This window comes from Trachypithecus francoisi, unplaced genomic scaffold, assembly GCF_009764315.1.
Source record: "Trachypithecus francoisi isolate TF-2019V2 unplaced genomic scaffold, Tfra_2.0 Lachesis_group7, whole genome shotgun sequence".
In the NCBI taxonomy this organism is placed as follows: domain Eukaryota; kingdom Metazoa; phylum Chordata; class Mammalia; order Primates; family Cercopithecidae; genus Trachypithecus; species Trachypithecus francoisi.
In genome coordinates, this window is record NW_022681472.1 from 5,471,313 (window position 1) to 5,498,367 (window position 27,055).

Genomic DNA, 27,055 nt, shown 5'->3' on the forward strand with positions numbered 1-27,055 from the left:
GACGCTACCCTGGCAGGGAAATTGGAGCCTGCTTCTTTAAGGTGTAGGATGGAAGACCAGCTTCCTGCTAAGCCCTGCTGAAAACCTTGTGAACAGGGAGACAATGTATCCATTGGTATTTGACTGAATTTGGGCAGGTATTGCCAAAAGGTTTTGTTTGGTTTTTAGTGCACCCATTCTCTAGTCCGTTAGAGTAACAGGTTTCCATCGGAGGCTTTATGTTTTCAAAAATCTTGCTGTTAGCCATTCAGATTGGAGGATTCAGAGGGTCATGTCTAGGACATGCAGGAGGAAAAGCCAGGGGACTTAGCACTTTTTTTCATCCCTGAGTTTGAAGTCCCTAGTCATTCATGCTTACCTGTTCACCACACAGGGGCTTCCCATACTTTTGTCATGTTATGTGTGAAGTTCTTTAGTTGCATAAGGAAACATCTGATAAGAATGAGGCCACTTTGTCTTGGCCAGAATAGGAAATCCACAAGTACTGATATTCATATATTTTAAAAAATTCATTTGATAATGTTTTATTTTTGTTATAATTACTTCTTTGACCTATGGACTATTTAAAAGTGTATCATAAAATTTTAAAATATTTGTGGATTTTCTTTTTTCCTTTTTTTCTTTTCTTTTTTTTTTTTTTGAGACAGAGTCTGGCTCTGTCACCCGGGGCTGGAGTGCAGTGGCCGGATCTCAGCTCACTGCAAGCTCCGCCTCCCAGGTTCACGCCATTCTCCTGCCTCAACTTCCCAAGTAGCTGGGACTACAGGCGCCCGCCACCTCGCCCGGCTAGTTTTTTGTATTTTTTAGTAGAGACGGGGTTTCACCGGGTTAGCCAGGATGGTCTCGATCTCCTGACCTTGTGATCCACCCGTCTCAGCCTCCCAAAGTGCTGGGATTACAGACTTGAGCCACCGCGCCCGGCCTGTGGATTTTCTAATTATCCTTTTGCTATTTCTATTTAGTATAATTTCATGCTAGATGATTTCAATCCTTTGATAATTTTTGAGGCTTGATTTTACTCAGCATATATGTTATTTTGGGAAACGTTTTATATGTATTTATAAAGGATGAGTATTGTAATTTTTTTAGTGCTGTGTTGTACATATTTCAACTAGGTCATATGTGTCCATTAGAGGCTCTGATCCTCTGCATCAGTCATGATTTTTTTCAGTTTATTGTATTAGGTTTTACATGAACATGGTAAAGTGTCCCACTATGATAGTAGATCTGTGTGTTTCTCTATATTGTTGAGTCAGTGTTTTCTGTGTATACTTAATTATGTTGTCAGATACAAGTAGATTTAGAATTTTTATAAATTCCAGTTATATGATGCCTGATAATTATGGCATGTCCTATACCTTTGGAAATGTTTCCCACCCTTAAGTCTATCTATATTTGGATAAATAAAAAACAGATTTCTATTTATTAATACCTACTTGTATATTCTTCTATCCTATTATTTAAACTTTTCTTAGTTGTATATTCTTCTATCCTATTATTTAAACTTTTCTTAGTCTTACTGTATAAAATGTGCCCCTTCTGCACTATATATGTATATATACACATCTATATATTATACATATATTTGGAATATTCTTTCTTGTTTTTAATCCAAAGTAACAAACTTGGTCATTAAATCAATTAGTCTAGTTCCTTTTAATGTAATCACAGATACATTTTGAATATATCATCTTATTTTTTTCTATTGAATATCCTAGCTTTTTACGATTAAACCTTTTATTTTGAAAAAAATGTATATTCACATGCACTTGTGGGAAATACTATTTTCATTTACTCTTTGCTTATTATCCCAAATGGTATCACGTTGCAAAACAATAATACAATATCCCAACCAGGGAATTAACTTGACAAAATTCACCACACAGATTTTACCTGTGTGTGTGTGTGTGTATGTGTGTGTGTGCGCGTGTTTATTTCTGTGAAATATTATCACATATGTATCTTCCTGCATCCGGCAACACAGCCAAGTTTTGTATGAACAATTCCATCACTGCAGGCATTCTCCTGTAGTTCTTCCATAACTACACTAGCATCCCTCCTACCCTCCTCCGTCACCGCAGTTCTAATCTCTGACAACTAATAACGTGTTCTTCGCCTCTGTTATTTCACCTTATTGAGAACATTATATACGATACTATATAACCTTATTTAATTCAATTTTTGATGCATGATAGATGCATAGTTTTAGAATACATGAGATCATTTAATACATTCATAGAATTCGTAAAAATTGAGTAAAAAATGGATACTTACAATATCTATCATCTTCATATTTGTCTTTTTTTTATATGAGAACTATTCAAATTCTTCTTTTCTAGCTATTTTTAAAAAATATACAATAGATTATTATAAACTACAGTCACCTTACTAAACTATTTATTACTAGGTCCTATTTCTTATATTAAACTATATATTTGTATTCATCAATCAACTTCTCTTCATTCTCTCTCCCTTCTAACTTTCCTAGTCTCTGGTAACAAACAATCTACTATCTATCTTAATGAGATCAACTCTTTTAGCTCTCACTTAACTATGAGTGAGAAGATGGAATACTTATCTTTTTGTGTCTGGATTATTTCACTCAGTATAATGACCTCTAGTTCTATCCATGTTGCTGCAAATGACAGAGTTTCATTCTTTTTTTAATGGATGAATAATATTGTATTGCGTAGATAGATAGATAGATAGATAGATAGATAGTATATGTATACTACACTTTCTTTTTTTTTTTTTTTTTTTTTTTTTTGAGATAGAGTTTTACTCTTGTTGCCCAGGCTGGAGTGCAGTGGCACGATCTTGACTCACTGCAACCTCCGCCCCCTGGGTTCAAGCAATTCTTCTGATTCAGCTTCCCGAGTAGCTGGTATTAAAGTAGCATCCCACCATGCCCAGTTACTTTTTTGTATTTTTAGTAGAAATGGTGTTTCATCATGTTGGCCAGCCTGGTCTGGAATTTCTGATCTCAAATCATCCACCCGCCTCAGTCTCCTAAAGTACTGGAATTAAAGGCGTAAGCCACCGTGCCTGACCCAAATGTATACTACACTTTCTTTAGCCATTCATCCACTGATAGACACTTAGGTTGATTTCACATTTTGGCTATTATGAATATTGTTGCAATAAACAGAGGAGCACAGACGTCTTTTCAACATATTGATTTCCTTCTTTTAAAATATGTACCCACTACTGAAATTGCTGGACTGTGTTACAGTCTTATTTTCAGTTTTATGAGAACTGAAAAACTCCATACTCTTCTGAAGTAGTGAAGTGTTCTAATTTACATTTTCACCAACCGTGTATAAGGGTTCCTCTTTCTCCACATCCTCACCAGCAGTTGTTATTGCCTGTCTTTCATATATAAGCCGTTTTAACTGGGGTGAGATATCTCATCAACAGCTTCATCAGCTAAATGAATTGCACTTTATTTGCATGTCTGTGATGATTAGTGATGTTGAGCAGTTTTTCATATACCTGTTGCCCATACGTATGTCTTCTTTGAGAAATGTCCAAATCTTTTGCCCATTTTTAAATTAGATTTTTTTTTTTGTTATTATTGAGTTGTTTGAGTGCCTTATATATTCTATTCAGTAATTCCTTGTCAGATGGGTCATTTGAAAATATTTTTTCCCATTCTGTAGGTTGTCTCTCACTTTACTTTTTCTCCTGTGGTGCAAAACCTTTTTTGTTTGATGTAATAACATTTGTCTATTTTTGCTTTGGCTGTGCTTTTGTGGTCTTACACAAAATGTCTTAGCCCAGACTAATATCCCAGTGCATTTCTCCAGAGTCTTCTTCCAGCAGTTTCATAGTTTCAGGCCTTTGATTTAAGTATTTAATCCATTTGATTTTATTTTTCTGTATGGTGAGGAGTAGGGCTCTAGTTTCATTCTTCTGCATATGGATCTTCAGTTTTCCCAGGAACATTTATTGAAGAGACTGCCCTTTCTCCAATCTTGCCACCTTTGTTGAATCTGAGTTGGCTGTAAATGAGAGAATTGATTTCTGGGTTCTCTATTCTGCTCCGTTGGTCTATGTGTCTGTTTTGTTGTTGCTGCTATTGTTGTTGTTGTTTTCTCCCACAAGATAATTTCCTGGAGATTCTTCCAGGTAGTTTTATTTTTTCAGTTGTTCATTCATTTTCATTTCTGAGTGATATCCTATGGTATAGATGTAGTACATTTAAAAAATTCAACCTTGGCAAAACATCTAGGTTGCTTCCAGTTTTTGACTATTCTAAATAAGGATGCCATGAATATTTGTATATAGATCTTTTGGGAGCAAACATTTCCATTTCTTCCTATAAATGCTAAAAAGTGCAATGAATGGGTTATATATAATAGTATTTTAGTCTTTTAAGAAGCAGTCAAATTACTCTCTAGAGTGATTGTCCAATTTTACACTCCCACCAACAATGTAGGAATGATTGTTTCTCCACATCTCTAACAACATTTAGTGTTGTTGCTTTACTGAACCACTTTAATGGGTATGTAGTGACATGTCCCAGTGGCCTTGATTTGTATATTATAATGACATTGAGCATCTTTTTATGTACTTACTTACCATCAATATTTCTTTCTTGCTGAAGAGTCTGTTTATGTCTTTTGCTCATTTTGAAACTGATTTGTTAGATTTTATACTGTTGAGATGTACATGTATCTCAAAGTCCTTTTGCTCAACACATGAATTTTTGTGCTGTTTTATTTCCTTACCTCTTGTAATAATTAGAGATGTTTATTATTTAATACTGCCTCTATTCAATTTTCATATATTTGTCTTTTTGTTATTGTTTAAGTTATTGCCTAAACATTATCATATATATAGAGCCTTATATGTATAACTATTACAGTTTAACACAATTTATATCAATTTCAGAAACTGTTGGAACTTTGACACTTTAATTCTTTTTTTTTTTCTGTTTGAGCATATATTTGATATACTTAAAAAATGTAAGTTAGATACTTCAAAATATATTATTGCTTTCATGTAACTATTCAAACATATTCTACTTTTAATCTTTCTTCTCATTTATTTCTTTTGGTTCTATTTTCTTTCTGCCTTAAGAGCTCTCTTAATGTTTCTATTAAGAGAATGCATATTTTTTAACAGTGTACATTTATTTTCTTTTTTATTTTAAAAAATGCAGTTACATTATTTGAAGACATTTAGCTAGAGAAATTTCTGACAAGAAAGGAATTGTCTGAATGGGTCCAGATGACTCCTTACATTTTCATTTTTATGGCATTCAGCATATCAACAGCTTCATCAGCTGAATTAATTATACTCAATACACATGACAACAATAAGCAGTTACAAACATAGCACTATTCAGAATGGATTTCATAGAGATTCACATTCAAGAACTAATTTATTGTTTACTCATTCACTCAATCAACATTGATTTAATATCTGTAAGTGGGAGACATTGCGTTTGATTCTTTCTCTGAAAAAGCTCACGGACTAGTAGTAGTAGATTCAGTGAGGGATCAGTGGGCAAGAAAAGATAAATAAGTGATTTACACTAGATTCATAGATGAATAATATACTATTGCATATATATGTACATGTATATATGAATGTAATATATGTATACTACACTTCTTTAGCCTTTCATCCACTGATAGACACTTAGGTTGATTTAACATTTTGACTATTATGAATAGCGCCGCCCATGATTACAAATAAATAAAATCATTTAGCTTGGCTCAAACTTAAGATATTATTTCTTGGTGGCTTTTTTGCCATAGCTCATGATTTTAACTTCAGTGATATAATACATGTCATATTTAATTGCCACCAAGTTGTGTTACAGTCATGTACTACTATATATATATATATATATATATATTAAATCATGACATTTTTATCATGTTTTGATATTTTTGTCAGTCATGATATTTTTATCAGTGATATTTTATTATGATATTTTATCAATCATGATATTTTTATCAGTAATAACACAGTTTACATTTAACATAATGTAATGACCCTGATTCAGATATAAATATCTGCTTTAAATTTTGAAGTATGTTATAACATGGCAATGTCAAGGGTATTAGAATAAGAGTTAAAGATTATCAAAACTGGCTGTTCTTTTAATCTCTTCAAGCTTTATTTTATTTATGTGCAAAATGAGCATATAAATATGTGCACATCAGTTTATATAATATTATATACATATTATATATATATATATTTGAATTTGAGAGTATAATTTTGAGGAGTACTCTCAGTGTTTAGCATACTTTATGACTGAAAGTACTCAACAAATATTTATTAAATGAATGTTAATGAAAAACTTTCATGTCTTAGTTTTTTCCTTAGGTAGAATTATCATCTACTGCATGCTTTTTAAACACTATGAAAATCAATAATATTGAAAGTAGGCTTTTGGACTTTAAAAGTTCTCAAATGACAGTAGAATTTCTAGTTTTCTCCCAGAGTGCGCACACTGTTTACCTTGAGATGAAGACGTTTCAGATGGTGACAGGTTTGACACTGGTGGATGAAATTTAGTATCTAAACAGTAGGCAAGTTCAGTGGTTATAAAAATTGTGCTTTTAATAACACAAGAATCTTAGTAAATGGGTCTCTTACAATAAAGCCAAATATGTATCTGGCTTATAGTAAATACTGAATTCATGGCTGTTCATTGAAGGAGGGGAAGCTTCAGGAATGTATATTTTAGGGGATCTGAGGAGGAAGCACAATCAGTGAATGTGTGAAACAGAAAAAAGTAGATAGGCATTAAAAAAAACTATGACGTAAGGATGTCATAGAAGCTATTTCAATCAGGGTTTTAAGGAGAAGAAACAGTTGATTGTAGCAACTACAGAAAAGAAATACTGAAAGAACTGAGGAACAGTGATTAATTTGGGGGTGACTTTGGGTAGAATAATTGTAGAAGCTAATTGATAAAAAAATGGTTTATAGGAAGAAAGATAATGACAGTAGAGAAAGGAGCACAATGTGTAAGAGTATATTCATAAAAATGTGATGAGGGAGAAAGGGGAATATAACATTTAAGCATTCCATGGCGTGCGTTACTAATTGAGAAGGAAGACTCACTTTTTTTTTGTTGAAACAGTCTCACTCTGTCACCAGGCTGGAGTGCAGTGGCGTTATTTCAGCTCACTGCAACCTCTGCCTCCCGGGTTTAAGCGATTCTCCTGTCTCAGCCTCCTGAGTAGCTGGGATTACAGGCTCCCACAACTATGCCCAGCTAATTTCTGTATTTTTTGTTAGAGATGGGTTTTTGCCATGTTGGCCAGGCTGGTCTCATACTCATGACCTCAAGTGATCTGCCTGCCTAGGCATCCCAAAGTTCTGGGATTACAGGCATGAGCCACCGTGCCTGGCAGAGAAGGAAGACTCAATGGCAAATGTGCTCATAAACAGAAACAGCACCCACGTCTGATGCGGGAGTTGCCCTTCAGTTTCATCATCCTCATGTGACATGTGGTTCTCAAAAGTGGATACAGAAGTTGGACTGATTGCATTCCACTTTCACAGATTGGTCAGGAGGTCCACAAGGACTGATCTCTATGTAACTCAGGAACAATAAATAATGTTTAGAAAACATCAACTAAATACCATTAAGACCCTCTCCATAAGGCATGCAAATATTCCTTCCTCTGGCATCAACCTCTTCACTTGTTCTTACACAATTATGTAGGGGATTAAAAAAGAAACTATCATAATCCCCTTAAAATATATAACTCTCTTTGGAAAAGTCCACACTTCCTTCGAAAAATTCTAGATCAATTTTGTATAGTTCTTTCAATCTAGGGCAAATTATCTCGCCAAAGAGTCATTATTTGTTTCATTTTTTTTCCAGTTTATTATAACACACTTAATGATATGAGTCTATTAATTAATAGTAACTTTAATTTTGCCATAGTCAGAGGAGAACAGTATTCCAGGGTGCTTGAATATCTCTGGGAAACTGAAAAAAAAGAAATAATCCTTGAAGAAGTATATGTATTCTGTTAGGCTTTAGTCACAGAATAAAAAAATTACATTTGATCAAATGATAGAATATGTATTTTTGAAGCCCATAAATTTTAACCAAATATAGTTTAAAGATATATAATGTAGTGCTTCTGCTGATGTGATGAGATATTCAAAATTTGCATGAGAATGCCTTCTGCTTCAAATGCCCTAGAAATGGCAGAATTCAGGAATAGAAGGACAGAGAAATTATGGAAGAGCTGTCATGTGACTAGGATTATCCAGGAAGATATAAATAAAATGACATTCAGGTAAGCATCTGCATATGTAATACCTGCTCCCATGACGGGAGAAAGGTAGCAAAGTCGATAAGAGCAACTAAGGATCTTGGGGTCCCAGAGATCAATTTTACTGGGGCTTCTTTGCACAATTTATTACTTTTGGTAGGCAATCCTGCCATGCCAGAAAGAAAAGGATATTCATTTAGTTAAATTGGAGTTATTGAGGGCTGGGAAGTAGTAAGATTAGAGTGACTGGAGGTCACAGTGCTAGGAAATTCTAAAGTGAAAAATTAATACATAATTTGCATGGATGAACAGGAAGCTCAGTCTAGGCAATGCAGCTAGATCCTGAATAGATGTATGAACTAGGGTAATTGGAAGGGCTAAGAAAGATCAGAAAAAGGCCGGGCGCGGTGGCTCAAGCCTGTAATCCCAGCACTTTGGGAGGCCGAGACGGGCGGATCACGAGGTCAGGAGATCGAGACCATCCTGGCTAACACCGTGAAACCCCGTCTCTACTAAAAAATACAAAAAACTGGCCGGGCGAGGTGGCGGGCGCCTGTAGTCCCAGCTACTCGGGAGGCTGAGGCAGGAGAATGGCGTAAACCCCGGAGGGGGAGCTTGCAGTGAGCTGAGATCCGGCCACTGCACTCCAGCCTGGGCCATAGAGCGAGACTCCGTCTCAAAAAAAAAAAAAAAAAGAAAGATCAGAAAAATATTAGGGTTATTTGGTGGTGATGGAAACGAAGAGGTTATAGTTAAAGAACAGAAATGTGAGAATTCAAGTCTGACAGTGGAGCTGTCTTGGACAACACTAGATATCAAGTTAGCAAAAGCAGTGGATCGTGAAAGTAAAATGGAGATGGACTTGTTTGTTTTTGTTCCTTACTTGCAGATTAAAGTCTCCGAGCACTGTGCTAATGTTATGAGAGTTATAAAATAGCATATATGGCTTTTCCTTCAAGGAGCTAGCAGCTTAGTAAGATCAAACAGGATTTAGCAGTTACACAAACATGTTTAATACCACAGAGAACAAATGTTGCAATAAAGGAATCAAGAAGTCTAGGGGCACTAAAGTGGAAGAGATTCATTCCAAATACAAGGGTTATAGAAAATATCATGGAATAGATGGCACCTGAGTTAACTTCTTAAAATTTCAAATGGATTTTGACAGGCAGAAATAACACAACTGGTATTTTTAACAGATTTTTCAGTTCTTAAGAAGTCCAGTCTATAGCCTTCAAAATACAGCCTGAGGTGTGCAGAATATGTGTTGCCTTCTTCATTTCACGACTAGAGGAACTGCGGGTCAGAGAGTTTCCTGGTGTTAACTGACTTGCAAGGACCTTGGAGATGTTGAAGGAGCATAGATGGGCATTTCACACAAAGAGTACCAGGGAGAAAGACACTGTTGCATAAAATGCAGGACTTCTTTAGGGAATGATGAGTTATGTGGTTTCAACTCATGAAACATCTAGTGAATTTAAGGTCTGGAAAATAAGTCACAAAAAATAACTTGAAAAGGCTCCTGATGTACCTAAACAGCTTAGGTTTTGTGCCTGAAAAATTAAAGAGAAGACACAGCAGTGAACTAAGTTAGTGCACACAGGGAAGAAACAACTCAGGCCTGCTGTGTGTGGATTACACTCAATAAGACAGAGCAAAATGCTACAATCACAAACCCGAGGGGCCTCTTCCTATTTCTTCCTTTCCTTGAATAGCATCCTCCCACCAATTAAGCGATAATGAAATCAAGTAAGTGAGTCAATGTTCCGTCTTCACACGGGGACACTCTGTGAGACTGATTTTTCTCATAGTTCTTTTGTGTATTGCAATACCCTTCTCACATCCCTCAGACTTTATTCTCACTTTTTTTCCATATCCTTCACCCCACAGAGAGATACTTCTAAAATATAAGCATGACCCTTTTCCGCCAGTGTTTTAATGTCTCCACTGGCCCCCTACCCCTCAGGATCAAGTTGCAGCAAGATATGTGAATTATCACTGATTTTGCCTTGTCTAATCATCAGCTTCATGAGATGTGCCACACACAATGTGCCAGACAATCCATATTTCTCTAGATATACTATGCTTTTCATACTTTGAACATTTTCTTTTGGATTCATTATCTCCTCTTTAAAAGTTTTGCTTTCCCTTACCTGCCCCAGCCAAGCCATTCCACTGCTTAGCCCAACATGGTGGAGTAGTTTTGATTCTACTCACTCCTTCATAATTCATTTAAAAAAGCAGTTATTGAATCACATCATTTCTAATGCCTTTAAGGGGGAAATTTTACATAGAACTTCAACTATATGTGAAAGTACTGAGATCCTTGTTAAATCTGTAAATCGTTCTCATTTTTTAGGGGAAATTGAGGCACAACTAAGTGAACTAAGTTGCTTCATCTTCACTCTCACTAATATAGGTTTATTTCGGTTTCATATCACCTCAAGTTTTACCAGTGATAGTCCTTCCCTCGCTGGTCTAACAGGACCACCCAAGCCACACAAATCTAGCCATTGTGGTCCTCTATGTGGAGTTCTGCAGTGGTTCCTTGAAGACTTTAAGCCCACCTCTTTCTGAGTCTGCCTGTTTTTCCATGGTGAGCTCCCAGAACTCATGCTCATTCCAGCCACTCCAAACTTTTACATTTTAGTCTCTTTGGCATAAAAGTACATGTCCTCTTGTGGGGTAAAATCAACAATGAATCAAAACAGGAATCACAAACTGTATTAATTAGAAATGATGTATATTTATTTGATCGCTTATGTTAGGTTGAAAATTATTCATGAATTTGTATAGTGAGCAGTATACTTTTCATTCAAGGAAGACTAAATTTGTATTTTAAATGAATAAACCTACTTTGAAATTGAGCAACATTTGAAGATACTTTTTACTACCAGAAGAGTTACCAAGAATCTTTAGAAAACTGTATAAAAGGACAGTGGAAAAATAAGCCTGAACAAAAAACTTCAGACTAACTCTTCAGTGATGTAATTTGTGTGTGTGTGTGTGTGTGTGCATATATATATAAATATAACTAAGACTAAGACACATAATTTTGCCTGGGTGTCCATAAGGTTACTGTTAATGCTGTAAAAGTTTAATGTCTCACAATGCTAAATTAATGGATAATGGAGTCTATTGATTCCATAATAAATATTAACTCTTATTGTTTATATAGAATTACATTTTCTAAAAGCTACAAATAAAAACAAAAGCACTGCTTGATGAGACAATAATTCTATGTGGGTACGTTTTCTTTTAACACTGAAATATTGCAATCAAGACCATATTGATGGATTATTCAGGGGAATATCATACATAGAACTTCATCCATATATTAAAGTATTTAGATCCACCAATTATTCAGAAAATACTTGTTAAATCCGTACAGTAAATTCTTCTCATTTTAGATGAAATTGAGGCACAACTAAGTGAGCTAGTTTACTAATAACCTTCTTTACTTAGTAACAGAGGCCCCAGATAACTGTAATTTTTATGATCAACTTATTCTATCAGTGGTCACATGTAATCAAATAAACTGTTCAAGAGTTTATTTGTTTATAAAAGAGTTTCCATATTTGAAAAGTTGAAACAGAATGTAAAAATTGATATGTATTAACTTACAAGTCTAGTTTCATAAAAGATCAGCCCCTCAATTATTCTATGTAGGAACTATGTAGCATCCATAATTACATAGATTGAAGATTTGATCTAAGTGTACTGACTTTTATTAGCTAAAAATATCTAGCTACTATTATTCATTTAAAGCAGAAAAGACAAATATGATCAAGATATGCTTTAATTTATGGTACATGAAGCAATGGTTACAACCAGTGAGCGGAAAGAAATATGTATTACTGAACTCCAATTATTTCTCATTTTCTATGGATGGTTAAACTTCTGTCTGAATACTTTAAGCATCTTACTTGCTGTTAAACATCAGAATGAAAGCTAAAAATATCATGTGAAATTATAACATTATTTTCATTCAATGTGTATGCTGTCACAAAATCAAACTAACTTTATTTCAAAGAGATGGACAATAGTTATACTTCTGAAATTCTTTTAATGTATTTTTAAAAGAAAACAAAAACGTATATCTGAGCACAACCCTGTTTTCATTATAAAGTGCTGTGCCCAAAATATGAGAACCAGTTTCTCTAAAAATATTGACAATTTGAACCCTCAGAGTTGTGGATGCCCAAGGCCTTACCGTGTGCCCAGTTCTGAGACAGGAAGGTAGAGTGGCATAGACCTAGCAGGATACCTAAGCCAGACATGCTCTATCGGATTTTCTTTGTTTGGGGATTAAACTCATGTTTTATATCCACAAATGTCTAGTAGAAGAGCCAGGAAAGGTGTTTGTTTGGAGAAAACATATAAATTTATACATTTTACATAGCATTTTGAATACTGAATTGCAGAAGTTTTCTATTCATAATTGACTGGAATTGAAATATAGTTTGTGTATCATGTTGCACAATGAAGTAATTCTTAAGCATGAGACTTTGGCTGGCTTCCATCTATTTTGGGATTTTATATATTCCTGTCCATTAAGTTTATACCTAAATATTAAAATATCTGGAAGTAAGGAAGTCATTGAAAGTATAGGGCACACTTTAAAATTCAATAGCACTTTTGTGAACAATTTTAAAAAGCATCATTTAATTGTCTATGACAACAAAAACAAAAGTCAATAATATACTTTCAGAATGCTTAGACTGATCATAACATTTTAAGAAAAAAGTTTAATGTTAGTGAAATTTGCAGCATCCATGCAAATGGAGAGCATGATCATTTAGACCTGGAAAGGAGGTATGAATCTCTTGTTTCAAATCATCTTTAAGAAGATGAACAGACTGAGAATGAGGGTGGAGAACAATGGACAAAGTGCTGCCACTCATGTTATCAAGTGACTTTTTAATGTCACGCTGAATGTTTTATTGCCTGTGTTTGCGATCTTTCTGAGTCAGAAAATGCATTGATAAATGTTAAGAGGAGACAAAGGTAGCCTAAATAATACGTAAACTATGCATAATATTATTATTATTTTTTTTTTTTCCGAGACGGAGTCTCGCTCTGTCGCCCAGGCTGGAGTGCAGTGGCCGGATCTCAGCTCACTGCAAGCTCCGCCTCCCGGGTTCACGCGATTCTCCTGCCTCAGCCTCCCGAGTATCTGGGACTACAGGCGCCCGCCACCTCGCCCGGCTAGTTTTTTGTATTTTTAGTAGAGACGGGGTTTCACCGTGTTAGCCAGGATGGTCTTGATCTCCTGACCTCGTGATCCGCCCGTCTCGGCCTCCCAAAGTGCTGGGATTACAGGCTTGAGCCACCGCGCCCGGCCTTATGCATAATATTATAGCAAACTGGGAAAAGAATGCATCTAAAATTTCTTAGCTTCTCTTTCATTTACATATTGTATGTTTTAGAAGTCAAAGTTTCTCCATAGTTACCTGAATCTAAAGATGCTTCCTTCTAAATCGAAATTGTATGTCATTTGGGTCTATCTTCAGTGTTTCATTTAAAACAGAGATGTTTATAAAGTCAGATAACCAAATATGAATTTGGAGGCTGATATTTATATTGTTTGAAAGATAAGCTTTTCAACAGATACTATTATGAGTTGCAAATAGATCAATGACAGTATGTTTTGATCTGATTTGTTCTGAACATCTGCAGGCAGAATGCCTTTCAAGTCATTGCTGTGGATGGGGTCTGCAGTGGGATTATTCAGTGCCTCTCTGCTGAAGACTGCGTTGACTGGCTACAAGCAATAGCAACTAATATTTCAAATCTCACAAAGCACAATGTAAGTGACGATTCAAGGAATACCTAGCCAGGGTTTATCAGGCTTTATAAAATCCTTCAATTATATATGTAACTTCACATCAATTGTTTAATGTTCTTCTCAGAATGAGACATTCATTATGAAAGCTATTTTGGAATACTTATTGAAAGAAAATTGAGAGTTCTAGCCCAATTTATGGTTCAATAATTTGCATAGATTTCCATTAATAATCATCATAAATCCCTACATTACTTAAGCAAATGAAAACAAGTAGTTAGCATATAATCGCTAAATATATTTAAGTAAAATCATTCTGGACTAGTATAATACTGGAATTCAAGACAGCATTATTGGTTTACCTTTAGTGATCTTAGAATTACAGTTAGGAAGGTTTGAGGAGTAGTAGGCTAGGACGAAAGAGTTAGCATAGAGACTGAAGGAAACAGAAGAGTCAGAAGATTGCTGTTATCTCACGTTAGATAGAGCCTGGTCTGTGTTTTTAGAAATGGCTTATCTGCATTTTCTCTCTTTCTACTACAACCGTTTCTTCCTTCCACATTCCTGTGTCTCTTTATTGTAGCTCTCTTCGCATTATTTTAATTCTTTAATAACCTAAACAATTCTTTCTCCCTATTATTAATACTTCTATGAGAAATATAGTCTAATAAAATATACAAAACCATAAATCTCACCTTACTGAATATCAATCTAGGTATCATTAATAATAATTGTTTTAGAAAAAGTACTTGCCATCATCCATACCCTTGTGTTAATTCTCTCCTCAGTCCACAATTGTTCATGCCATGTTGAGGCATTTCAGAAGTCCTAAGGGAGATCGGGAGTCTAATATGCAAATGGTAAAGCAAAAATACATAACTCTGTCACCAGCATGTGAACACACAAAATTGTTCTTATGTAAATTACCCTTCAGATCCAAGTATCCTTACACAGAGTAGACTTTGCTTTGAAACATAAGAAGGGATTGTGGCGACTATACCTTTCTAAAACGACAGGAGGACCACTAGCCAATAAAGGCAACTGTCTTGTTTCCAGTCTACGGCTATTTCAAACAATGCCATCATAATGGCCATGCATACGGTGATGGGATGCTCTGGGAGTAGGGTTGACAGTCATAGGATATGTGCATGGTCAGTTTTATCATCCCATGCTAAGTGTTTTCCAATTGGCTGTGTAGTTTACTCCTCACTCTTGGTGGATGATATGTCTCTTTCTGTAGATAATTTCAAAACTCTGGGTCACCCTGCCTTTTGAATTTTTGGTTATTTGATACATGTGGAAATGCGCTTCCAGTGTGAATAAAAACAGATTTTCTTTTTTTCTTTTTGGTCGTCCCAGGATAGGTGCAAATATGCAAAGCCTTACCCAGGGTCATCCCTCAACAAGGAGGCTAGACATGGGTGTGCCTAGCTTGGGCAAGAGTGAGCGCTCACTCCCAGCCCGCCTTGCTAATCCAGTGTTGTCACCATATTAGAGTTGAGGTTGCAAAAGAGGGCATAGGTTTCAGAATGACTGAAAAACAAAGAAAAAAAAAGGAAAAGAAATGCAGTGTTTCCCTAGGAACTGTCTCCTCTCCTTCGACTGACTTACATGGAGTTAAAAACAGAAAAATACCGCATGAGGCTGGAGAATTTATTACAGAAATGATTAGTTTCTTAACAACAAGTTATGAACTTATATTTGTGAGACAAATGTTTTTGAAAGAACACAATGTTAAACTTTAAATCCAAAGGTTTTTTTTTTTTTTTTTCTTTACCTAGATCCAAATTTGCATTGACCTAAAATCTTGGGAATACTGTCATGTTGTATTTCTTCAAACGGTCTATTCAGTTAGAATGCTGTGCTTCAGCTGACAAGCATTTGAAAAGTCAATGCTTTAGTTCAAAGCAACAGCAACAACACAACAGTGAAGATGCAAATGTCTCTACCCTCTGTAAGCCTGAGGAGGGACAAGCCACAATTTACTGCTTGCTTGTCATCCTTGTACTAAGTGCTCACCATCTTACTTAGGAAAGCAAATGATTCCCCTATACTATTGTTTTAACTGTTGGGAGATCCGTATGTTTGTTGAATATTAAAAGTTATGTATTTCTTCTTTCACCTCCTGTTTCTATATTTTAATTACATGTTCTTTTGTTCTTGTAATCAGTTTCCATTCAAAAGCATTAGGTTACAATGTACTCTGATATGGAAAGTACTACATAAATGTTGAAAAGTTATTAGGCATGGCAATAAAAAATGTGAAAGTCACATTGACTTTGGAGAAGGCACAATGCATTGATGAAACAATATGGTTGATTAGCATAAAGAAATAAATTAGGCAGAAAGAGTAGCTAGGAAAACTTTTGATTAGGATAGTTAGATATCAGTTCTACTTCTCTTATTTTTTTTTAATTCTAAAGATATACTGGAAATAATACCTTATGGAAAGATGTAGAACTTTTTCTTTCTTTGCCAATATTCTGAAAGTATAGGCTTGTGTAAGTCTGACTTGAATAGTTTGTTAATAATAGGTGCAGAAATAAAAATATTGTGATAAAATATTTAAAGAAATTCCACTCAAGAGATTATCAGGCATAAAATAAAACTGAAAAAAGGATTATAATGCATATAAAATAATAAGTTTGACAGTTTAAAAATTGTGCTATTGAACTAAGACATACATATGCATATAAACTTTTTAATAATGAATCACATTTTGTTGTAAACTAGTTGGAGAACAGACAGGGGAAGGATAAAAGAGAGCAAAAACAAAAAAACAAAAAACAACCTGTGTTAGAATAATTAGATCAATGTACCGATCATTTTCTTTTCTCTTTGCTCACTAGTTTCTAAAAGTAACCTCATGAGACTGGGATTTGCATACCCAGTTTTTAAAAATTCTATATAATTATAGTTACTATCTGAAAAAGTTATTCTTCCAGAAATAATTGATCATAATGGTTAAAAAATACCTAGACACACACTGACAATGTAAAATTATATTTTATCACTATTCAGAGTGGCTCCAAAGTATTTGCAATAGTTGTTAATATTTGATATTTAGTGAATGATGTCTAGTAGAAAGAGGGTGAAGGCTTTAGGGACTTGTCTTAAGCTGTATTGGCACAGGTTTCAACTCATTTTATTCAAATTCTATGCTTTCACATTGGAAAGCAAAGCATGGCAGAGGCTATGCTGTTGTGGGGTGGGTGGGGTTCAGTTCATTTCTTAACCAGCTCTCAAATAATGAGCATTTGCTATTATTTTAGATGAGCATTCACTCCCAGTATCTATTATTTTAGGTAAAGTGGACTTGAGTAGATTCTAAAATGTAAAATTTATAAATTGTAAGAAAGATTAATTGATTCCAACTAATAATTTACCAATTTTTTTCATTCATTATTTCACCAGCTATAGGAACAAGTATTAGCGGAAAGTTATCAATTTTTATTTCCATGATTACTTCATATTAAATAATTGAAGACTTTAAAATATGCAATGTTGTAATAGGGTGAAGTTTTTGGGAACCTTGGAAATAAGTAAATATATTTGGCATAATATATAAGGGATATGAATCATCAGACTTTGATGGGTAGGTTAGTAAGATGCTCCCCCATGATTTTCACTTCCTGATATCTATACCCTTATGGGATCACCTTCCATGTCCGTTGGCTGCATAGTGAGCTCTGAAGCAGACACTTCTCTTACAAGACTTCAGATGAGATAGCAGATGACCCTTGGGAGCCTTTTGAGAAATCCAGTACATGCTAACCCACACTAATCACATGCTGAGGGCTCAGCACACGCCAGTCACCTCAAGGATCAACACCCAAAGATGTACCAACCAGAGGCCCATGCCAGCTGTTCCCTACCCTGCACTCCATCTCACACCACACAAGCACAGGCTTTACAGACAAGTTATTTACTTCTTATTATAACCTTGGACCGTTTCTGCCCTGGAAAGTGAGGGTGGGCAAGAAGGCTGGGCCCAGCATGCACCACCACTTCTTTGAGGGCCGATCTCTCCCACAGCATCACGTCGATGGGGGTAGGGGTAGAGGTTAGAGAGTAGGGGAGAAAGTCAAAAACAAAACAGGGGATGAAGACTCAGCTATGCCACATGTGGACTCTTGACATACAGAGATTATAGGATAATAAATATTTGGTTAAAGTCACAAAGTTTTGGGATGTTCTGTTACACAGCAATAGGGAACTGTATTAGTTTCCTAAAATTCCAAACTTTCGTAAAACAATTTCAAAGCAAATTACCACAAACTTGGTTACTTAAAACAACAGAAATTCATTTTCTCACAATTCTGTGGCCCATTTGTCTGAAATCAGAGGCCAGCAGGATACATCCCTCTGGACTCTATAGTGGAGAAGCCTTGTTTCTCCCAGTCTCTGGTGGCTGCCAGCATTCCCTGGCTCACAGCCACATCACACAGACTTGTGTTTCTGTGGTTACATTGCTTCTTTCTCTGTGTGTCACTTATGAGAACACTTGTCATTGGTCCCAGGGCCCACTCACATATTCCAGCCTGACTTCAAGATCTTTAACTGAAGCAGATCTGCAAGGATCCTTTATCCAGTTCTAGGTTTTTGATGTGGATATTTTGGGAGGAGCATTTTTGGTCTACCACAAGAACTATCCAGCAGGTGAACAGCATGATTAGATTTACGCAGTTCTGTCTGATTTTTGTGCAGTGTCTATGGTAGCAGTTCAGTTTCAAAGCCTTTGCTTCGCCATTTAGGTGTTCCACACATGCATTGCTTGGGGTGGACCCAGAGCTTCTTGCAGTTCACACATAAAATTGGGATATCACTTCCTTCCCTTCCCTCCTAGGTGGGAGTTCCCCACTCTCACTGGATCCCAGCATCACTCTCTTTGGTCTTCTGTCCAGAAATCCAAGACTTTTCTCAGAGTTTAGTTTCCTGTACTGATGCACATTTCCTCATGACTGGAGAAAACAGCATGAGAAAAGGAGAGAAGAAGAATGGGGATCCCTCATGCCACAGAAACTAATTTTTCCAGATCCTTTAGATTGAGGGTGGATTTTCCCTCCAGGTTTCCTACTGGCCCAGCTGCCCCAGGCTCCATGGCAGCAGCTGCATGGCCAGCGGGCCTTAGAGTCAGCTCAGGAGCCAAAACAAAGGAACAGTTACAGAGATGTCTTCCACAGCTGCTGGCTCACAGGGGCCTCTTCCCAGGTCCCTGATCAGTAGGAAACGCTCTCTCAGAGTTTTTGTTTGTTGTCCATGACTTAATTTGTCTTGACTTCAAGTCCATGCTGGGAAATAAAGGAAGCGAGAAAAAGAAAGGGAAAACAAACTAAAAATAGGAAACTCCTGGTTGCCTTATTAGTCATTATTCAATTTTTACTTCTTTCTACAAAGTTCTTGCTATTATTTATTATACAATATTCTCAGATAGTTGTCTTTTGCATTTTATCTAGCGTATTGAGGTATGATCGGTGAGAGAGATGGCTGCAGTGGTTTTATTCCTTCTTGGCTCTAACTGGAAGCAATAGATACTTTTAATAGAAAACAAAATGTAAGAAACAAAACAACCACATGATATTTGTAGAGTATTGGAAGAAAATAACTGCTACCTGAGTTTCTTGTACCTTGGAAATATTTTTTAGAAGTCCTGATAAAATAAATTTATTTTCAGACAAATATAAAAATAAAGAAAATTCAACAAAACAAAGATTTACTAAAAGACATATTCAAGATACTTTAAATTTTTTTTGTATTTTTTATTTATTCAACAAATATTTATTGAATACTTGACTATGATGGGTCAGATTCTGTGTTCTATTTTTTTATTTCTTTTGTTTTCAACTTTTATTTTAGAAACAGGAAGCTCATGTGTAGGTTTGTTACAAAGGTGTATTTTGTGATGCTGAGATTTAGAGTATAACTGAAGCCATCAACCAGGTAGTGAGCAAAGTAAAGGGTACTATTTCAGGCAAAGAAAAATCATGCCAGATAGAGGCTTGGCGATGTGAGAAGGAGTAAATAGTACAGGAGAAAATAAATATGTAGATGAATCTAGGTGAACATTGTTTGTATTAACATGCCAAACTTTCTTGTGGTGTTTAGATAAATTAACAGAATTATAATATATTACAAAAGCAATATCAAAAATATCCACAAAGCAAATGTAATTAATATTAAACTTTGTTATGTCAAAATGAATTGTTTGTTTCCTAGAGGAAGCCCTAACTAAATTGCCAGAATGTGTATCTTCTAAATTAACAAAGGAATAAGTGAAAAAATAATGCTAATATGTACTAAAAGAAGTTCACAAAAAAATAAAAAACAGAAAGCAAACTAGAGTAGGTTGAACAAATAGCATACAGTAAGATATCTGAATATAAGATATATTTTTTACAAGAGGATGTCTACTAATATTGGAAGATTGAAGGTGAAAATTTAGAAAAATACAGTGCACCTGAAAAAAGAAGCAACTTGGAAAGGATTCCCTATGTAATAAATGGTTCTGGGAGAACTGGCTATCCATTTCTGGAAATTGAAACTTCCTTACCCCTTATACAAAAATTAACTCAAGATAGATTAAAGACTTAAATGTAAAACTCAAACTACAATCCCTAAAAGAAAATCTAGGCAATACTTTTCCAGACATAGACATGGACAAAAATTTCACGACAAAAATGTCAGAAGCAATTGCAACAAAAGCAAAAATTGACAAATGGAATTTAATTAAAATAAAGAGTTTCTGCATGGCAAAAGAAACTATCTTCAACGTGAACAGACAACCTACAGAATGGGAGAAATCTTTTGCTGTCTATCCATCTGACAAAGGCCTAATATCCAGAGCCTACAAGTAACTTAAACAAATTTACAAGAAAAAATAAAAATAAAAAGTGAGCAAAGGACATGAACAGTATCTTCATAAAATAAGACATTCATGCAGTCAACAAACATGAATAAAAAATACTCAACATCACTGATCATTAGAGAAATGCAAATCAAAACAACAATGGGGTACCATCTCAGGCCAGTTAGAATGGTGATTATTGAAAAGTCAAGAAGCAACAGATGCTGGCAAAGTGGCAGAGAAAAAGGAATGCATCTATACTGTTGGTGGGAATATAAATTAGTTCAACTATTGTGGAAGACAGTGTGGTAATTCCTTAAAGATCTAGAAGCAGAAATACCATTTGATCCAGCAATCCCATTACTGGCTATGTATCCAAAGGAATATAACTCATTCTATTATAAAGACACATGCATGTGTATGTTCATTGCAGCACTATTCATGATAGCAAAGACATTCAATCAACCCAAATGCCCATCAATAGTAGATTAAATAAAGAAAACTTGGTACATATATACCATGGAATGCTATACAGTCATAAAAAGGAATGAGACCATGTCCTTTGCAGGGACGTGGATGGAGCTGGAAGCTGTTGTCCTCTGCAAACTAACACAGGAACAGAAAATCAAACACCACATGTTCTTACTTATAAGCAGGAACTGTATGATAAGAACACATGGACACATGAGGGGAACAACACACGCTGGGGCTAGTTGTCGTTGAGGGGAGGGAGAGCATCAAGAAGAACAGCTAATGGGTGTGGGGCTTAATACGTGTGTGAGGGGTTGATTGGGGCAGCAAACCACCATGGCACATATTTACTTGTGTAACAAAGCTGCACATCCTACACATGTTCCCCAGAACTTAAAATAAAATGTGACAAAATAAAGAAGGAAAACAAATAAATAAATAAATTGACATAATTTGAATATTTCTCTAAACGTTTAATAACTAAATGGATTTGAAGCTTTTACATTGAGATTATGACATTTTACGTAATGCTTCCACATAAGTTAATGATTTGGTTTGTTCTGTGTCCCCACCCAAATCTGGTGTGACATGATTGGATCATAGGAGTGGTTTCCCCCATGCTGTTCTCATGATAGTGAGTGAGTTCTCATGAAGGCTGATGGTTTTAAAAATTTGTGGCAGTTTCCCTTTGCTTTCTCTCCTGCCGCCTTGTGAAGAAGGTGCTTGCTTCTCCTTTGCCTTCCACCATGATTGTAAGTTTCCTGAGGCCTCCCCAACCAGCCAAAACTATGAGTCAATTAAACCTTTTCCCTTTATAAATTACCCAGTGACAGGTATTTCTTTACAGCAGTGTGAAAACAGACTAATACAGTTAATTTACAAATTAAATAAATGTGTTTTAAAAACCAGAAAGAAAGAATAAATACAGTGCAAACCATAAAAGAAAGGTTTGTAGCTTTGTTAATATTAGGCAAAGCAAACTTCACAGCAAATATATTACTAAATATAGATATGGTCACTTTGTAATAATAAAAAAGTTTAATGCACTAGGAAACAAATGCAAACATAATGTCACATGGACTTAAATATATCTAGATGAAATTGAAAATGTAGACTGATGAGAAAGTAAAAATCAGAAAATCTCAGAACTAAGACACAAAATGGTTAAGACCTGGCTATGACGAAATTGAAAGTAAAATAATAGATTATGGAATCAGAAGAAGAAAATAAAATTCATGCTCAGCCTTTATTTTAGCCTATAGGAAGTCATTATCACATTGTCAAGCAGACATTTCCCAATGAACTATTCATTCAGTACTAGGTGTCTAGAATGTCTTCCCAGCCTGAGCTGGAGATCAGAACTCACTTTAATTATCTCTCTTCTATAACCTTTCAGCTTTCCTCACTGTCATTCCTTAGGGTCAAAATAGTCCTGCAAAGATTTTAGCCATCCAACATCCATCTCATATACGTCCTTTAAATGCTACCTGACCAAAAAAAAAGATAACTGTGCAAACATTTTAAAGACTGCTAAAATTTTCTAATTTATAAGTTACAATGCGTAACTGGAAAGCAATTTGAAAAATGTTATTTTGTCAATAATTCAAAACTGACATTTTATCTTTGTTTCATTTTATAAGATTTAACTCGACCCATCTGTGGTAGGAGGAATAATACCCACACAAAGATGTCTATGTCCTAACCCCCAGAACCTGTGAAAATTCCATGTCACATGGCAATGGAGGATTAAGGTTACAAATACCATTAACATTGCTAATCAGCTGGCCTTAAAATAGGGAGATTAGCCTAGATTATCCAAGCAGGTCTAGTGTGATTTTCTAACAGTGGAAGAAGTCAGAGTGAGAGAACAAGAGACAGCAGTGAAAGAGGAACTGAATCCAGTGTTTCTGTCTCTGAAGATGGAGAAGGGAACACAATTCAAAGAAAGCAGTCGTCCAATAGCAGTGAAAGGCTGCACTTCTACTCTAGATCCTCCAGAAAGCAGCACAGCCCTGCCAACACCTCAATTGCTCTCCTGTTTGATTCATTTAGGACTTACAACCTACTGAACAGTATGATAATATATAAATTTGTGGGTTTTTCTTAAACCACCTTAGTTTGTAGGAATTTGATATGACAATAATAGAAACTAATACAACATATCTTTATTCAGTTGCATGTTTTCACTTAATGTAAAGCTTACAGTTTAATCTGAAAATCATGCCTTTAACTCATGTTGGAGATTGTAACATCCACGATATTGCATTTGTGCAATAAATACTTTTTTCAGAATAACTTTTCAGAATAACGTAGCTTTTTTCAGAATAACTGTAAAATATACTTGCATATGTTAGAAAACAACCTAACATTTACATTATTAATTATTCCCAGTGCAAATCAGCCTATAGAGTTCCTATATATTTAATTTTTAACCAACTGACATCACCAGAAAAACAATGATCAGAATTGTTGCATTCACGCAGTCTGAGCAAGGACTGTCTTTGGAATTGGGAAGCAGTGTTGGCTCTCAGTGCCTGGATAAGCATGGCTAGAAGCTTTCAAATGTCACTGGAAACCAGGAGGGAGAAACCACACAAGACGAGAATAAGGAACTGCTGTCCCTGAGGAGCAGGCATGACTGTTGAATTGTCAGGCAGTCACAACTGAGAAAGAAAGACGGCAACCGATCCCTGAGAGTGTCCTGTGAAGATGGGCCCTAGGAAGTGCTGGCTGGCTCAGGTCACACACTAACTACTGACTGTATCCTTGTATTTCCAGTACTTAACACAGCCCATACAGAACAAATAGGAAGTGAATGAATTAGTCTCTTATCAATCAACAGTTGTTTGAAGGAAACATTGCTGAGAATGTAAAGAAAAACCAAGACAGAAGAGAGAAAAACACATTTAGCTGCAGTAAACACTGCAAGAAGAGATTCACATGTACTACTCCTTAAATTCTTACATCTTTCAAGGGGCCACTGTGCTTTAGAGTAGGGAAAAGTTGCTGCTGTCGTGAGGAAACAGAGGTGCTGTCCATGGTAGATGTTCCCTGTGTTTCTGGGTATAGTTCCTTTTGTCCATCATAAATCTCTATCTCTCATAATGAAGTGTCTGATAGACAAATTTTTTAAATAAATTTTCTTTCTATAACTCACTGAGTCACTTTCTAAGTGACAAGTATAGGAAATACAGTGTAGCAGAGCAATTGGAAATAAATGCACTTTAAAGAATATATATCTAGTTGCAAATCAAGACAAATAGTTTTGAACACATGTATCATGTACAACAACTTGGAGTCTCCTAAGAATACACTGACTTGTGGTTTCCTAAAACCTTCTTACTGGAAGGGATCAGGAGATTATCTAGCCCCATTTCCTGCCCAGTTAGAAATCTCTCCTGAAAAGATTCTTTCAGAGAGTTCTCTGCTGGAAATCTTTAAATGACATAGAAAGTCATTGCTTCACCATATAGCAATTAAATTTTTGACAACTTAATATTAGGAAATACTTTTAATGAACAAAAATATCTCTCTCATAACTTTCATCCATTTGTACTAGTTCTGCTTTGAGAAAGACACATAATAATTCAACTTTCTCTTGGCAGTTCCTCCAACATACAAAGACAAGTGTCATATGTTGCAGTCTTTTTTTTTTTTTTAATAGAATTATCACTGGCTCCTTTCTACTTCTCTCTGACATGTCATCTGAGACTTTCCCTGTCCTAGTCGTTGTCTCTGGATATAGAAGCTCTTTAGAATAGGTAGAGTAATAATATATTTAACTTTTTATTATTGTCATTGTCATGAACTCAAATATTTTTAAGATTCTTTGCCAGGCACGGTGGCTCCGGCCTGTAATCTCAGCACTTTGGGAGGCCGAAGCGGGCAGATCACGAGGTCAGGAGATTGAGACCATCCTGGCTAATACAGTAAAACCCTGTCTCTACTAAATGTTCAAATAATTAGCCTGGCATGGTGGTAGGCACCTGTAGTCCTAGCTACTTGGGAGGCTGAGACAGGAGAATGGTGTGAACCCAGGAGGCAGAGTTTGCAGTGAGCCGAGATCTCAACACCACTGCACTCCAGCCTGGGCGACAGAGTGAGACTCTATCTCAAAAAAAAAAAAAAAATTCATGACATTCATTATGGTTTGATGTGTATTTACTGATTTCATATAATCAATATATAAACATATATAGCAAACACTCAATTACTTTATATTTTATTATAATGATCAATGAAAGCTCATATTTTCACATATTTTCACCATGATGTACTAATATTGTACATCATGGTGGCAATAGTGAATACAATCCAAATTTCGAATAGGTATTTTACATTTAGATGGCTGCACAAATTACTAAATTCTCAAAGTGATGCAAGACAACCCCCCCTATTAAACTATTTACACAAAAACTTAGCTTCTTAGTTTTTTACTTTTCAAATATTGAGATTTTAGTGGTGTTGCCTTCTTTCTTAGGTTACAATGATATTTAGAATATTTTATAGAAGTTTAAATACCATGATCTGTAAGTTTTTTTAAAGGTTAGAAATCCATTAAACACTAACAGAAAGCTAATATTTGCCTTATATCTTCGAAAATACTGCCATACAATGAGAACTTCAAATGCAATATTGTGGATGTTACAATCTCCAATAAAATATGCTATTATTAAAAATGTCCATTATTTCTTAATCTTGTTTATTAATGTGTATAGCGATCTTCTTCCAGTGTTAAGAAGGCAAAGTGGAAAATATACAACTTTGGAGTGGACAAACCTAACAAACACAGTTAATAATGTTAACAAACGAAGTTAAACATATGTAACCTTGATATGATGTGATAAAAATGGCACTTTGCCTCTGTGATGTTTGTCCCCAAATCCATAATCTTAGTCTCATCATGGAAAGACAGTGGACAATCCCACTGATGAACAGTCTACAAAATACCTGACCAGCACTCCTCAAGACTGACGATGTCTTCAACAATAAGGAAAATTTGAACTGGTATAACCTAGAGATGCCTAAGGAGACCTGTTGACTAAATGTGTATCAGTCCAGATGGGATCCAGGAATAGCAAAAAAAAAAAAAAAAAACCTCGGTAAAACCTTTGGAAATCTGAAAAGAGTATGTTACGATTGTTAATCGTAATAGATGTGTCATAGTTATGAAATATAAAATGCCAATAATAGGGGCAACTAGCTATGTGGTATATGGCAACTCTGTTCTATAATTGTATTTTTTTTTTGTAAATCCAAAACCATCCTGATATTAAAAAGTTGACTTAAACATATTCATATATATATGTATAATTAAGTTAATCCCAGATATTGACAAACTTGTGAGATGATTATCAGCGTCCTGATGTATTCATCCATCTATTTATTCCATAAACATTTTGTGAGAGTTTACTCTATCAATTTGTTAGGGAGCAGGACTGTAATATTGAGCGAAAAATGTTTAGTCTCTGCCTTCATGGAGCCAAGAGCCTAGTTGGGAAGGGAGACATTAATAAAATTAGCACATACACAAATGTGAAATAGCAACATTCATAGATAATATGAAGAAGAGGTTGAGTCTCTAGCTACCCAGGATAGTTTCCTAAAGTTTATATATAAATAACGAGTAAGAATAAAATAGGAGAATTGGTGGGAAAAGATATTTTATGCAGAGGTAATAAATTCAGGAGCAAAAAGTAA

At 35.4% G+C, this 27,055-nt stretch overlaps 1 protein-coding gene across 1 annotated transcript in view; it reads left to right on the forward strand.

Moving 5' to 3' along the window:
• SNTG1 (syntrophin gamma 1) overlaps positions 1–27,055 on the forward strand; it is a gene marked incomplete at its 5' end in the record, with an annotated part of 382,785 nt that overhangs the window by 105,216 nt on the left and 250,514 nt on the right. The window contains one exon of the mRNA XM_033202518.1: positions 13,935–14,064. Within this exon, the coding sequence (XP_033058409.1) occupies positions 13,935–14,064 (130 nt within the window). The remainder of the gene's footprint in view (positions 1–13,934; positions 14,065–27,055) is intronic.